Raw genomic sequence first — 16657 nt, 5'->3', positions numbered from 1 at the left:
GAGCTGTGTCTGCAACCTACACCACAGCTCACAGCAACGCCAGATCCTTAACCCACTGAGCGAGGCCAGGGAGCAAACCCGTAAGCTCATGGTTCCTAGTCGGATTCGTTTCTGCTGCACCACGAAGGGAACTCCCTCCATTCATTTTTTAAAAAAATCTGTAGTTTCTTTCTTTCTCTTTTTTTTTTTTTTTTTTTTTTTTTTTTGCCGTTCCTGGGCCAGGGATCAAATCCACACCACGGTAAGTGACAACGCTGAATCCTTAACCTGCTGTACCACCAGGCCAGGGAAACTCCATGTATTTTAAATTTTCTACCATGGATGTACATTATTTCCAAATAAAGAAAAAAAAAACTTGCAGATGCTCTAGGTTTATAGTCATCTAAAGACAAAGCTACCTAGATCATGTGATGACAATCCTTTTCCCACTTTCAAAGATCCAAGTATCATCAGAACAACCAAGCTCTGAAAATCCTATTCCCTGGTGCCACACATGCCCACTGGATGCCCATAAACCTGAACACAACAATTAACAGTTTCCAGAGGAGTTCCCATCATGGCTCAGTGTTAACGAGACTGACTAGTATCCTTGAGGATGCGGGTTTGATCCCTGGTCTTGCTCAGCAGGTTAAGGATCCAGAGTTGCTGTAAGCTGTGGTATAGGTCACAGACGAGGCTTGGATCTGTTTCCAGAGAAAAAAAATGACGGTATGTGATTAGTGCCACAAATGTCTATCAAGTGGATGGTCACAGTGATTCACTTAGGTAGGACTTAAAAAATCACAGCAATGATCTGTCACCAGTTACAAATTCAAACGGCTCAAATGAAACTAGTTATCACAACCAAACATTATATGTGTAAGTACTACTGCGTGGTCATCCTAACCCATGTAAATATGGTGAATCACACAATCTTTAAAACAGAAGATAAGACTGCATCTGGTTCTATGCCACAGCCCTTTAGGCTAAGCAAGCATTGACCATCCTACGTTGGCTTTTTGAATAAGCTTTCCACAAAGACCTGCATTTTAAAGGGATTACATCAGTGACTCAGCGGGAGGTATGGGGTGCTTCTGTGGAGTAACTAATGCCCTTGGCAAGTGTTCCATTACGGAATTACCTATAGTGAAACCAAGTACTAGAGTGTTTTCCTCCTGAAGTTATTATATAACATCATATAAAACAGAGCCACACAGGAGTCTGTCCTCAGTTCACTGCCCCTGTGAAGGCAGCACCAGTTCTCCTGGGGTCTCCAATGGATAAGGAGGCTGATAAGCTCTAGTCTTGCACCATCTACCACGTCTTGAGTGATCCTAGATTTTGTCAACAGCTAACGGTGCATGTCCCTTTCACTGAGACTGAAACTGGCTTCTTCACTAGTTCTCACATCTCAGGGTGCATCACAGCTTAATCTAGAAGGAAGAAGAGAAGCAGAAGAAGGACCAGGGCTTAGAAAGATATCAACTCCATACTGCCCCCTCTCCGTTGCTTAAGGCTAAGAATCTGCACTGTGATTACAAACTAATCATTTTCAAGGATACTGTGGATCTAGAGAGGAAGGGAGGAAAAACAGCACAAGTCCAAATGTCACCAAACTAGCTGTTCTTACTGAGATTCGGTCATTTTTCCTAAATAGATGCTCCCCAGATACTAAAGACTTTAACCCTGAGGGTTGTGAAAAAGTTGATTCTGGCATATTTTGCCTATTTTATCATTGCTTTTATGGATGAGAGCTTCATAAGTATCTGTAATTCACCACTTTCACTGACATTCCACAACAGACATTTAGAGATCATTTCCCGCAGAAGGTATTCATTCTGAATACATGCGACAATTCCTTCAAGTTAAAGGGAATACTAGGAGTTCCCATCATGGTGCAGCAGAAACGAATCTGACTAGGAACCATCAGGTTGCAGGTTCGATCCCTGGCCTCACTTAGTGGGTTAAGGACCCAGCATTGCCATGAGCTGTGGTGTAGGTTGCAGACACAGCTCCGATCTGGCATTGCTGTGGCTGGCAGCTTTTGCTTCAATTTGACTCCTAGCCTGGGAACCTCCATATTCCGTGGGTGTGGCCCTAAAAAGACAATAGACAAAAAAAAAAAAAAAAAAAAAAAAAAGGGAATACTCAAACAAGATGCTGTAACAATTACCTTTATCTGGTGCTGTGGAGCTGATTCTTCAAGAGACATTAGGATCTGAGAACTACCTCAGATTCCAAATAGAAAAACAAGGGATGAGATATTTAGAGAGGGGTTGTAGCCATCCTGAGCACCCTTCCTCCCCTAGATGGGCAGGTAGAACTTTAAGGCTCTGGGTGTGGACACAAAAAAAGGGTTTCCCAGAGGCAGAAACAGTCTGAGTCTAACTTTGGGGGCTCCTGTCATTTTAAGGAAATATAATAGAGAAGGGATATTTAGGAACTCCTTTTTTTTCTTTTTCTTTTTAGGGCTGCACCCACAGCATACGGAGGTTCCCAGGCTAAGAGTCAATTGGGAACTGTAGCCTACGCCACAGCAATGCCAGATCAAGCCGAGTCTGTGACCTACACCACAGCTCGCAACAACGATGGATCCTAACCCACTGAGCAAGGTCCAGGATCGAACCTGCATCCTCATGGCTGCCAGTCAGATTCATTTCCGCTGAGCCACGACAGGAACTCCTAGGACTTCTTCTGATTTCTCAAGAGTTTTCAAGAAATCCTGTTTTGTTTTGTTTTGTTTTTGTCTTTTTGCTATTTCTTTGGGCCGCTCCCGCTGCATATGGAGGTTCCCAGGCTAGGGGTCAAATCGGAGCTGTAGCCACTGGCCTACGCCAGAGCCACAGCAACGCAGGATCCGAGCCGCGTCTGCGACCTACACCACAGCTCACGGCAATGCCGGATCATTAACCCACTGAGCAAGGGCAAGGACCGAACCCGCAACCTCATGGTTCCTAGTCGGATTCGTTAACCACTGCGCCACGACGGGAACTCCAAGAAATCCTGTTTTTTGAGAGGTCATTTGGACAGATACACCACCAAATTTCTCAGGCCCTCTTCTCCTTCAACTTTGAGAACTGTCTGCTATCTTGTCAAGCACTGAGTGAAAACTAAATGTTAGCCTCATGTTCAAAGATAAGACATGATCTTGGAAGAGCTGCCAGGTAGAATTCACCAAGTTCTGTGAATGTGAAAAGAAACAGATGCCAAAACTGACTTAAGATCAAAACTAAAGAGAAATGATTCCAACCGCTTGTATTAATTTTATACACCAGTTGTTATAAATTACATGAAATAATAATAAATGAAGATGTTATAGTCAATGCCAGTGGGAGTAAAAGCATAAACAACTAAGAAATTTTTGCAGATATCTTTTTTTTTAAGGGCTGCATGTGCAGCATATGGAAGTTCCCAGGATAGGGATGGAATTGGAGCTACCGCTGCCAGCCTATGCCATAGCCAATGCTGGATCCGAGCCAATTCTGTGACCTACTGTGCAGCTTGTAGCAATGCCAGATCCTTAACCCACTGAACAAGGCCAGGGATCAAACCCGCATTAAATACTAGTTGGGTTCATTACTGCTGAGCCACAACAGGAACTCCGCCAAGTATCTTTTAAGAAACCTATATAACATGTCCTGTTTAGCACTAGAGTGACAACTGGGCCTGCCACCTACTGCATACATGGCAATCAATCTGCCAGGAGCAAATAGTGAGGCCCTCCACCTGCACAGCACTGGCAGCAGGTGCTATGCAGAAAAAGGCTATTTTTGTTTTGAAAGCATGTCAGAATAACTGATTAGTGAGATCCAACCAGTCAACTTCTTCTAATAAATGTCATGGCAACTAAAACCTACATTTTTGACTCCAGAAGGCCAGAAGAATGGCAAGGTCAGCAAAGGAAACCTGGGGAAGTAGCTCTCTTGGATCTGCTTGATCACAGGTTAGATACACAAGAATTTCTCTTGCCAGGTACATGTTCATAGCCTGAATCACATACGATGTTCATTAGAGTTCTGGTTAGAACCATGTTTTGCTGTCCTTAAACCATTATTCGTAAGCAAGTCTAAAAGGAAAGCTACAGTAATTTTCAACTAATTTCTTATGTTTAAGAACACAACAGGTAAGTGGGCACACATCAAACTAAAACGCTTCTGCATAGTAAAGGAAATAGTGAAAGGGTAACCTACAGAATGAGGGAAAGTATTTGCAAGCCATGTATCTGATAAGTGGTTAATATCAAAAATATGTGAGAAACTCCTACAAATCAACAGCAAAAGCAAATAAAATAAATAACCCAATTAAAATGAGCAAAGGACTTGAACAGACATCTCTCCAAAGAATACAAATGGTCAACAGCTATACGAAAACGCTCACTAAACACGAGGGAAATGCAAATGAAGACCGCAATGAGACAGGACTTCATGCCTGTCAAGATGGCCACTATAAACAACAACAACAACAAAAACCAAATAAAACAAGTGCCAGCAAGATCGTGCATGAATTAAAACATATGCACACTGTTGGTGGGAATGTAAATTGTACAGCTACTATGGAAAATAGTATGGAGGCTCCTCCAACAAAAAACAAACTTCTATATGTAATGATCCAGCAAACTGACCTCTGGGTATTTACCCAAAAAGAACTGAAATTGGAATCTTGAAGAGGTATCTACATTCACCTATTCCTTGTAGCCTTATTCACAATGTCCAAGATAGACCTCAATGTCCATCCATGGATGGATGGATAAATACAGATAAAATACAGTTTAAAAAATACTAATGATGTGGCATGATAGAAGTGTTAGCTGATGCTACGGTAGTAATCACTGAACCACAGAAAGGTATCAAATCAACACATTGTACATCTTGAACTTACACAGTATTACATAAAAACTTTATCTCCAATAAAAAATTAAATTAGCATTACATAGTCACATGCAAAAGATTAAAGCCATGAAAAACAAAGAAAAGGTGAGGAACTGTGGCAAGTTCAAGGACACTACACAGACACAATTAAGTACAATGAGTGATCCTGAGATAAGTGATGAAACTAAACAGCCTGGACTAAAAACTGTGTCGATGTTAAAAAGTTCTGATTTTAGGAGTTTCTGCTGTGGCACAGTGGGTTAAGAAAACGACTATAGCAGCTCAGGTCTCTGCGGAGTCATGGGTTCAATCCCTGGCCCAGTGCAGTGGGTTAAAGGATCTGGCATTGGTATAGGTATACCATGCTGTGGTAGAGGTAGCAGTTGGGGCTCAGATTCAATCCCTGAACCAGGAACTTCCATATACCACAGGTGCAACCATAAAGTAAAAAAAAAGTTCTCATTTTAAGTAATTGTACCACGGTTACAAAAGAGCATGAGTTGTTCTTAGGATATCTATTCTAAAATAATTAGGTATAAAAGGGCATGATTCTGTAACCTATTCTGAAACGGTTAAAAGGCATGTAGGTTTACAGAACAAATGCGCAAATTTAGGGACAAAATATTAAAACAATTATTGAAATCTGTATAAAGAGAGCATAAAAGAGATCATTGTATTATTCTTGCTTTTTTCAAGTTTTTAATATCAAAATTAAAACTTACAAAAAAATAACAAAAAAAGTGAAGTAAATACACACTGCAGTATTATTCAGCCTTCAGCTAAAGGAAATCCAATGTGCAATAACACAAATGAACCTTGAGGACGTTATGCTAAGTGAAATAAGCCATTCACAGAAGGACAAACGTTGTATGATACTATTTATATGAGTTATCTGAAATAGTCAAACTCATAAAAGCAGAGAGTAGAATGGTGGTTGCCAGGGGCTGACAAGAGGGCAAAATGGAGGGTTGCTAATTAATAGCTATCAAGTTTCAGTTATACAAGGCAAGTTAGTTCTAGAGATCTGCTAGAGCACCTTGCTTGTAGCCAGTAACACTGTATTATATACCTAAAAATTAACATATATACACCACAACACATAAAACAGATAAACAACGAAGACCTACTGTACAGCACAGATGGTAGATCACATGATAAGGTTTTGCCAAAACAAAAACAAAAAAATAAAAGCAATGGTTTAAAAAAAACGGGCGATAACCTAAAAATGAATGGTAGGGAAGCAACCTAAATGTCTATTGACAGAGGAGTGGATAAAGAAGGTGTACATGTATACAATGTACGAATCCTACCCACCCATAAAAAGAATGAAATAATGCCATTTTCAGCAACATGGATGGACTTAGAAATTATTATACCAAGTAAGCCAGATAGAGAAGGACAAATGATCATATGATATCACTTACGCAGAATCTAAAAAAAAAAAAAAAAAAAAAAAAAAAAAAAAATGATACAAATAAACTTATTTTCAAAACAGAAAGAGACTCACAGACATAGAAATCAAATTTATGGTTACCAAAGGGGAAATGGAGGAGAGAGAAATTAGGAGTTTGAAATTAACATATACACACCACGACACATAAAACAGATAAACAAGGAAGACCTACTGTATAGCACAGGGAACTCTACTCAATACCTTGTAATAACCTATATGGAAAAATAATCTGAAAAAGAATAGAAATATATATATGTATAACTGAAATCACTATTCTGTATACCTGAAACTAACACAACATGATAAATCAACTATACTTCAATAAAAAAAAGATAAATAATGTGTCTCTGATAATTCTGGGTGTACAGGAGAAAGACCTACTCCTGACCAAAAGCTAGATGTGATCACATCCTGAATTTGTTTAGAGAGCTGCCTCTGCAAAGCACCAAGCACCTAGTCAACACCAAATGTTCACCCAGTGATGCCCTGAAAAAAGTCTGATCACCTATTTCTTGTCTTGACAGCATATACTTACTTCTAGACATATTCTTGCACATGAGTTTTACATATGTCTGCCTCTCCCTCTAAGCTTGTATTAACCAAGCACCATACATTACTGCAGAATCTTGAATGAGTGTTACCTGGACTGACTTAAGCAAGTTTTCTCAGAGCCTAGCAAGGTTTCCAAAAATCTTCTGTTGAGTCTCCATGCCAACATTTGTGAAATTTCTAATATCTAGGTTCTAATGGCAACAGGAAAAAGACAAGCTATATATATTTTTTCCTCTTACAAAAAGTATCTTCAAATGGTCTAACTATTCAGATAAACTAATATCTTTGTATAAACAAAGATTACTAATTAGAACTCCCTTGGAAGCTAATATAAAGGTTCAGCCCAATCATAATGCAATGCCAACCGAGTATGTCACATCTTTTGGCATAACGGTACTAGTCCTTTATGACTCCAAGGTCTGGGTTCATAGAACTTTACCAAGATTTGGGGTTTTAGGTTGTTCCTCCCTTATCCATCAGGCATGACATCACCTGAGCATATTTTTTTCCTATCAATTAAACCACAAAATATATAATGCTTAAAAAAAAAATGAACCAAGCACTTGTCTGCCTATATGGCCAAATAAATAGTTGAAATAGCTGAATCCAGAGTTTAAAGTCAGGGATAAAGAGAAACAGAGAGATGGGGGGAGGGGGAAATACACAAAATTCCTAAAGAAACTTTTTCTTTTTAATCAGTTATTGAAATTTCCTATTCATCTGTATTTCCCATTAGAAGACCTGGTGACAGCTAAAACAGAACCTGTAAATCAAAAGATCTCAATACATGCTTTCTGAATGGAATAAATGAATCGGCAGGGACCAAACCTTCGTATGAATTAGTCTAAATGTTCTGATTTTCAATGATATTCCTTTTGCCAAAGGCATTTGCTCTGGAGTGCCTAATTAATCAGGATATACCCTTAGGCGAAAAGTGTCCAAGTTTCCTTGAAACCATTCAACTCCTATGACCTTTCAATAGAAATATTTCTATGTTCATCCCAACTGGGACCCCTTCAATTTTTATTAAGCCTTTAATAAGTCATTGTCAATGAGCTAAAATGACAACTCCACAGCTGGCCTTCAAAACAGTACATAAACTGACTCTAACAAGCTACTTCCAGCCAGACTCATCTCTTCACTGTTTTCTAAACAAACCAGGTAATCTCACCACCAACCCACTGCTCATTCCACTCTCCCCCACGCCTAACCACTCCTCCCAGCCTTCCTTGGGGTTGTTTCACATGTAGACAAAGTCTCATGACTCTTCCTTAGGTTTGCTTGTTCCTAGCCTCTAAGGTTCCATATCACTAGTTGTGGCTATACACATGGGATACACAACATGTGACAGTATATATGTGCATGAACACACATGTGCACACACACTTATTTCTCAATCAAATTGTACATAGGGAGTTCCCTCGGTGGCTCAGCGGTTAACGAACCCAACTAGGATCCATGAGGACTCAGTTTCGATCCCTGGCCTCGGTCAGTGGGTTAAGGATCCAGCATTGCCATGAGCTACGGTTTACGTCACAGACGAGGCTCAGATCTCGCGCTGCTGTGGCTGTAGCTCCAATTAGACCTCTAGCCTGGGAACTTTCATATGTCACTAGTATGGCCCTAAAAAGAAAACAACAACAACAACAACAACTGTATATAAAGACACTGTGACCCAGTGGAAAAAAGTCAGAAGACTTTCATTTCAACTCCTGGCTCTGTTACTTACTATGATAACTGTGAATAATTTCTCAGAGCCTCAGCCTCCTCATCTATAAAATGTGGCTAATAACTCTTGAACACTTCCCAAATATTTCAGGAAGATATCATGATGTAAGTATGAAAAAGCCCTTTATCCGTCACAAATCATATCCAAATATATTATTCAATACATCGTTCTGTATCCTTAGCACTTGGTGAAGCACCCTCCACATAGTAAGTATGCAATCTTGCCAATGAAGGTACTAGACCATAGCTATGGGAAATTGCTTCAGTATTTTCCTCAATCCTATAGTTAAAACTTGCTGACTACTCACTGTAGTGCCAGGTTCTTTATAGGAATTGTTAATTAATTATTTTATATATATACATATATACATATACATACATATATATGTGTGTGTGTGTCTTTTGAGGGCTGCACCCATGGCATATGGAGGTTCCTAGTCTAGGGGTTTAATCAGAGTTGTAGCCCCCAGCCTAGGCCAGAGCCACAGCAACACCAGATCCAAGCCAAGTCTGCGACCTACACCACAGCTCATGGCAACATAGGATCCTTGACCCACTGAGCGAGGCCAGGGATCGAACACACAACCTCATGGTTCCTAGTCAGATTCGTTGCCTCTGCGCCATGACAGGAGCTCCAAAGGAATTGTTAATTTAATCTCACAACAGGTGAGGCAGGTCCTAGATGCGATCTGAGAATCTGTGAGACAGATCCCCAGTCAAGCACGGCCAAGTGACTTGTTTTTCCATTTCCACATAGCCTCTTTCAGTCAGTTTTCTATTGGAGGAAAGACCCAATAAAGATATGGAATAAGTGAGGTCAGTCTCTCTCACAGTGAAAAATACCTGACAAATCTCCTGGTTCAGTGGACCCACAAGCTGGAATTAAAACTGTCACCTGTTCGTTAGCAAGGTCATTACAATAAATTCTGAGCTGAGGATCTGGATGTACATTCTTAACCCAAGTACATTTTTTCTCTTTTACGACACCACATAAGAAAGAAATGAAAAAATCTGAAACACAACAACCTAACACCTTCATTTGTTTCTGCTTACAAATGTGCTGAAAAGGAAAAGTGAGAATTTGTAGTTACAGATTATTTTTGGAAAGTCTAGAGATTTAGAAAAGTTGTAAGATGTTATAGATGGTCATTGCATTTTCTGCAGCCTTGGTTCTTCAGATCAACAGTCTAGCAGGTTAAGGAATGTCTTCAACAGTTCTCCTCCCTCAGAATTCAAACTCAGGGGTTGCCTACAATGATTGCCACATCATTCATCATTCTTTTTTTCTGCCACTCTTTCATAGTATCTTCTCTCCTTTTAAATTGTTAATGAAAATTGTAATCAGCATCTGCCATTTCATCTAGTGAACAAAGAAAATTCAAGTCTTGAGAATAACTTTTTTAAGCTACTAAGTGATTAAGGATCTGGTATTATCACTGTTATAACTTGAGTCATTGCTGTGGCTTGGATTCAATCCCTAGCCCAGGAACTTAAGCATGTTGTGGGTATGGCCAAAAAAAAAAATTTTTTTTTTTCCTTCATCGTTTTTCCCCTTGGCAGCTAGGGCCAATTCTTCAAGATCTTTCCATAGGGAAAATTTAGAACAAAGTTAAAGGGAAGGAATACATGTAGAATAAAATATAGACTACAGTTCTCACTCATGAAAACTATACAAGATCTGAGTTGATTTTGTAGTTTGAAGGGAGAAAAAGAAAGGGGAAATAATGAACATTTCCGAAATTATATTCCTAATTTATAGAAGCTGGAGAATGAACAAAATAGAGATGCATCTCCTTGTTGGGACTCAAGATAAAAGTGCTTTAGCTTTCAATTATAGAATTCAAAGACATTTTTAATGTGACACTATAATGGTTTACGAGGTTAGGTGATCTTCTTCCCTCAACAATTAAAATTCAAGGTAAGGAGTTCCTATTGTGGCTCAGCACGTTAAGAACTAATATAGTCTCCATGAGCATGTGGGTTCAATCCCTGGCATTGCTCAGTGAGTTAAAGACACGGCATTGCCATGGCCGTGGCGTAGGCTTGCAGCTGTAGCTCTGATTCAACTCCCAGCCCAGGAACTTCCATATGCCATATGTGTGGCCATTTTTAAAAAAAGAAAAAATCAAGGTGAAATTAATACTGCAGAAATAAAAACTTATAAAAGCTTGAAAGATCTCAAATCTTTTAAGATACCACTTACTTTATAAGCAAACTGGTATAGAGTCGGTGTTCCCATATCTTTAAATAGGATCACTATTACAAAGAGATCAGGAAAACTACTATAAACAGGAGTGTCTATTTCAGCGAAGGCCAATGAAGCACATGGGCCGTTAGCCCATACCAGGAAATAGGTCTGCAGGAAGGTGCTAACTGCTTAGAGAATGAAGTCTTGGAGCTGGGCCGCTAGTACCTCCCAACAAAGAGTTGGACTAAATGATATCTGAGATGCCGTCCAGATTCCAGATTTTCAGTTTCTACTAATGATTCTATTCTCCCTCAAATGAACCGGACACAAAACTTCCTCTCTTTTTTTTTTAAGCACTTTGAGCACCCAGTCAATTTGAGAATGTCCTCATACCTGGCCTGTGCTCTGTGTTCTAAGTTTTGAGCACCTCATGTGGTAGGCCTCAGCAATCTTTTCCTCCAATCAACATCCAGGACACTCACCACACCCCATATACCTGAAGAGATGTACCACCTCACATGACTTCCCATTCTACTGCCTACCAGATAAAAGTCGAATTCTGAAGTTGAAGGGTTTTTGTTTTTTTTTTCTTTTTATGGCCTCACCTGCGGCATATGGAAGTTTCCAGGCTAGGGGTTGAATCAGAGCTGCAGCTGCTGGCCTACACCACAGCTCACGGCAATGCCAGATCCCCTAACCACAACATCCTTAAAATTTTTAAACTTTTAAGTGGTTTTCCTGCATCTGAATTAATGCAACCTTTGTCCTCAAAAATCTACTGTGCACAGATATGTGTATATAGTATCATTTAATTTAGCTAGACCTGTAGCCGCATTAATAGAAATCTATCTTAACTGAAGGCACGCCAGACCCTAAGCTTATTCTCATAAGGCACATTTTAGGATTCTACCACATAGATGAACATTTTCATTTCTGGCCAACCTCACAAATTTATGATAAAACAGAATCTAATAGTTGATATAAGTCCAGGTGAATGTCGTGTCATAAAATGTTTAATCATCTTTTTTTTTTTTGGTCTTTTTAGGGCCACACCCACAGCATATGGAAGTTCCCGGGCTAGGGGTTGAATTGGAGCTACAGCTGCCAGCCTAAGCCACAGCCACAGCCACGTTGGATCTGAGCCACATTTGCGACCTACACCACAGCTCACGGCAAGACCAGATCCATAACCCACTGAGTGAGGTCAGGGATCAAACCCTCATCTTCATAGATACTAATTGGGTTCATTACTGCTAAGCCATGATGCAAACTCCTAATCATCTATTTTAAATAATGAAAAAATAAAGTCTAAATACAAAGAGGAGAGTGTGCATCATTAGAATTTTCTTTAAAAACAGAGCATTTTCCTTTTCTTTAATCAAGCTCCATTTATAAAGTATTTTACATTTCTTGAACTTTTGTTTCTTCCTTTAAGTTTACTTTTACCGGAGTTCCCATCGTGGCGCAGTGGTTAACAAATCCAACTAGGAACCATGAGGTTGTGGGTTTGATCCCTGGCCTTGCTCAGTGGGTTAACGATCCAGTGTTGCTGTGAGCTGTGGTGTAGGTTGCAGATGCAGCTCGGATCCTGCGTTGCTGTGGCTCTGGCGTTGGCTGGCAGCTACAGCTCCGATTTGGGAACCTCCATATGCCGCTGGAGCAGCCCAAGAAATGGCAAAAAGACCCAAAAAAAAAAAAAAAAAAAAAGTTTACTTTTACCAAGTGATATAGGATATGATGACTGAATCTACATTATTAAGGAGGATAGAGATGAGGAAACTAAAATCTATATTTGGATACAGAAGACCAATACTAAGCAAACAAAGCTACCCAAATAATTTGTCTCTACAGAACATGACCTAGTATCCTTTTTTCCTTAAAATAAAACAAAAAACCCAAACCCTATACTATTAATAAAAATGTAGTGTATCTTAAAGGTTCAAATTCTTAAAATGAAGAATCATAGTATGATAACAGTGTATCAAAGTTTAAAAGGCACTGAGCTTTATCCCAGTATGGAGTGCCAGTACGAGGCCATGGGATTTTCATATTATAACATGGAGAACAGTTCCCGTGCTCTGCCACCTCGCACTACAGGCTCTACCGGGTGTCATTTTTACCCATGACTTAATCGATTTTCCGGTTTGAAGCCTCATCATCAGTGTGTAAACTGAAGCTGCTCCAGAGGCCACTGGGAAAGAAGCAGCTCTAGTGAGTGGCATTTGACCTGAAGATACTCAGGCAGAGAAACCAATCTAGTGGAGATGTAAGAGGCGAATGGAACTGGAGGAAGAGGAGACAGGAGGACCAGAGAGGACAAGGCAGAGGAGGAGGAGACGATCAGAAATGAGGTGGCAGAATGAAAAAGGCAGCCAACGAAAAGATAAAAATTGAAGGAAGTGCAGGAAGCAGAGAAAGAAAAGGGAAGCGAGGGAGGAGGAGGAGGAGAAAACAACGTGAACAATCTTTGGGTTTACGAAAAGCAGCATGCACCCTATGCCTGTACTTCTGAGTGCTGCTTTTAGAAGTCAGAAAGTCAGAGGTACTATCAAATGACCAAATACAGAATTCGAATAGATGCACACACAGCTGGATTATCATTGATACACACTGTTTAAAATCAAAAACAAGGCGTTCCCATCATGGCTCAGCAGAAATGAATCTGACTGGGACCCATAAGGACACAGGTCCAATCCCTGGCCTCGCTCGATGGGTTAAAGATCTGGCGTTGGCATGAGCTGTGGTGTAGGTCAAAGATGCGGCTCCAATCCTGCGTTGCTGTAGTGTAGGCCAGCAGCCACAGCTCCCATTTGACCCCTAGCCTGGGAACCTCCACATGCTGTGAATGTAGCCCTAAAAAAACAATACATACATACATACAAACAATCAAAAACAAAAACCCAAGCTTCAGGGCCAACAAGTGGCATGAAAGTTACTGTTATTCTGGTTTTCCTGAGGTGCTAAAGCCCATGAAAGAGTCAAAGGAAGTACCCATGTTCCATTCCTGAACTTGAAACTGTTTAAACACACAGAAGAATGTGATGCTGGTTTCTTAGTTGTTCATCTTCGAGCACACCTGCCAACCAGAAATGTCACACAGTTCCTGAGTTTCTCTAAATATTTCCATCACGTCTCTTTCTATACTTTGGGTCTTTCCCCCCCCCCCTTTTTTTTTCTCCCAATTTAAAATGAATTCTAGTGGGATCTACCTTAAATCAACTATGAGGCAAATCAGGCTGATCACTAATGTCACTGTACAATGGTGTCCAGGGTTCAGGATCACAACTGTCTTGGGACCTGGGGTGTTTCTTCTGTTGTCCTGACTCTTCTACTCTACCAGAGACAATGTACTCTCAATGAACAGTCTTCAACAGTTTGAACAGAGACATAATTCATTATTAATCAGCAAAAAGGAGTCTTGTTAAGGTGGTAGCTGGCCAACACAATACTTTCCAGGTAAGAAATGATGGAAAAGTTAGAACATACTTTGTCAATTAAATTCCTTACACATAATTACAGCTACACTAATGTTAAGAATTTCCATTCAAGTTACAAGGTGATTAGGGAATTCTTCAGTATAATTGGCCTTCCTTCAACTTCCCAATCAGCCCACATATTCCTCTGTCCCTGTGTAAAGTCGATGCAGACTAGTAGGTTATACGACCCTTGCCCTATTGCAAATACCACGAGATGAACTGAAACGTTGTTCTTCATTATTACTGAATCATTGGAAAGCCACTAATATTTCTGGCATTTCCAATCAAGGAAAATCTGAATGGTTGATAGGAAGACTTTAACTTTCCACAACCAAAAAATTCCAATCGTCAAAGGGACAAGAGGTAATAAAAAAGCTAACAGGAGTTCCCTTTGTGGCTCAGTGCTTAACAAATCCGACTAGGATCCACGAGAATGTGGGTTCGATCTCTGGCTTTGCTCAGTGGGTCAAGGATCTGGTGTTGCTGCAGCTGTTGTGGAGGCCGGCAGCTGCAGCTCTGATTCAGCCTCTAGCCTGGGAACCTCCATATGCCATGAGTGCAGCCCTAAAAAGCAGAGAGCAAATGCAAAAGGTCTGAAAGCCACACACTCACTGATTTGACACACAGACTCTACTACAGTGATCCAATACCCAGAGGGCTCTTAAACACTCTCAGGAACAATGAAAACTTGCCAGATCAAGCCTGAAATAAGTGAGAGAAAACTGCCAAGGTACAAAGAGCAAGCAACATTTGGAAATGAGGGGCTTACTAATAAACATTTTTATTAAACACTTGGAACACAGAATCCTTTAGAAACTTGCTTTAGGTGATAACTCTTATCTTGGCAGGCAGGAGTTTTGATTTACCCACCCACACATATTGACTCTAAGTACAGTGTCTAGCAAATGATAAAAGCTCAAAAATATTTTTCAGTCAATGGTTGTAGGTACGAGTCAATGAACAACCTTGGGGCATAATTATTACCCCCATTAGTAATACAGGTGGTCATCCCCCATCTTCCCTTAGCACAGCGGTATTTCAGCCAGGAAAGACTGGAGAGGAATCCTTAGGAGGAAATAGAAGGTTGACAACTGAGAGCACACCTGACCAAAGCAACATTTGATGCTTAAAGGCATCTCATTAATAGAAATGATCACTACAGAATCCTGAGCCTATGACCAAGAACACACCCCACAGAACACACACCTGAGCTACCACCGGAGGAAAGGAGGAGGGGAATAGGGTTTGAAGAGCAAAGTTCTTGATATTCTCAGACCTCAATGTGCTGCCTCTACCCAAGAATCAGAGCCTAAATGAGGATGTCAGTATCTCCCTACTTTCAGAAACTTATCTGCTGATGGAGACTATTTACTCTGTTGGATTGTTTGGCAGCAACATTTTCTTTCTGGCTGAAACGAAGGCACGGTATTTGCAGTAAGCTATTTAAAGCCCTTGAGTATTGCTCAAGGGATGGTCCCATGAACTCCCAAAGAAACTTGCACTTGGAATCCTTGACAACAATGCAACTGCTCTGGGGCAAGGTAAGCGCAATACAAGACCCATGATGCCCCAGAGAAGCAAAGGACCCCCGCTGTCCTGGCACAGCCAACCATGCCTGCCCCTCTCTGAAATCAAGGCACTCACCGCAGTGCAGAGTGTCTTCCAGAGCGGGACGCACTGCTGCCCACGGGGGAAGGCAGGTTACTTCCTCTGTGCAGATCCTCAATGGACCGACTCCAGGGCTTTGATTTGTCCACCGAGCTCTCCACCGTGCTTTCCACGCTTTCAAAGTCAAAACTAAAACAAGAGAGAAACACCACTCGAGACTTAACAATTCACATTCATACAGATACACAGACGTGCATAACTTGCTCTTTCCTAGTACACACATGCACCTTAATATGGGGAGTTTTTGCAAACAAAGAAAACTGAAAAGGAAATATAGCAAATTTTCACAGACCGAGTGTTAGCTTTGAAAATACAGAATGACAAACAGGGATGGGTTACTTGCCAACTTACCGATTACTAACAAGCTATGGTGGGGGGGTGGAGATCTTAGAGCTGTCTTCGTTTTGCTTTACCAAGTCAGTATGTTAGGCTCATACTAATTTATTCCTAACCCATCAATTTTCACCGAGCATTTTCTCCTAGTGTGTTGGCAAGTGTACTTTTCCAACCATATGTGATACATTACTTGCAAAGTTATGAATTTGCTTTGATTTTGGAATCTCTTCCCAATGCGGTGCTCTTTAAAGTAGGACTGTTGTTTCTCTGACATTTTTTGAGGTTATTACTCATGTTAACCATGTTAGAATAAATGGCAAGTTAAATTGCTCATTCTTGTATAATTTTAGGAACAAATTTTTAAACAGACAGGCCTTTGTGTTCTATGCATTCTTCCCCTTCCAAAGCC

General features: G+C 40.5%; 1 protein-coding gene and 1 long non-coding RNA gene across 10 annotated transcripts in view; both read right to left on the bottom strand.

The window, feature by feature from the left end:
• The window catches only part of FMNL2 (formin like 2), a 330828-nt gene that overhangs the window by 80769 nt on the left and 233402 nt on the right, over nt 1-16657 (bottom strand). For all 9 annotated transcript variants that reach the window (XR_014829008.1, XM_084998511.1, XM_084998510.1 and 6 more), the window contains exon 6: nt 15889-16041. Coding sequence is in view for 8 of the 9 variants with exons in the window: in XM_084998511.1 (XP_084854637.1) it covers nt 15889-16041 (153 nt within the window). In the remaining variant the exon portion in view is untranslated. The remainder of the gene's footprint in view (nt 1-15888; nt 16042-16657) is intronic.
• On the bottom strand, nt 173-6307 carry LOC146395919 (uncharacterized). The gene is made up of 2 exons (XR_014829029.1): nt 2500-6307; nt 173-2053 (listed from the first exon to the last, which is right to left on the bottom strand). It is a non-coding gene; the product is annotated as an uncharacterized LOC146395919 (long non-coding RNA).

This window comes from Sus scrofa, chromosome 15 (genome assembly GCF_054392235.1).
Source record: "Sus scrofa isolate SSC_HxYL_T2T_F1_AM1 chromosome 15, Sscrofa_HxYL_maternal_Yorkshire_Landrace_v2.0, whole genome shotgun sequence".
In the NCBI taxonomy this organism is placed as follows: domain Eukaryota; kingdom Metazoa; phylum Chordata; class Mammalia; order Artiodactyla; family Suidae; genus Sus; species Sus scrofa.
Note: the sequence above shows the minus strand (reverse complement) of the source record. Positions and strands in the feature narration are given on the sequence as shown.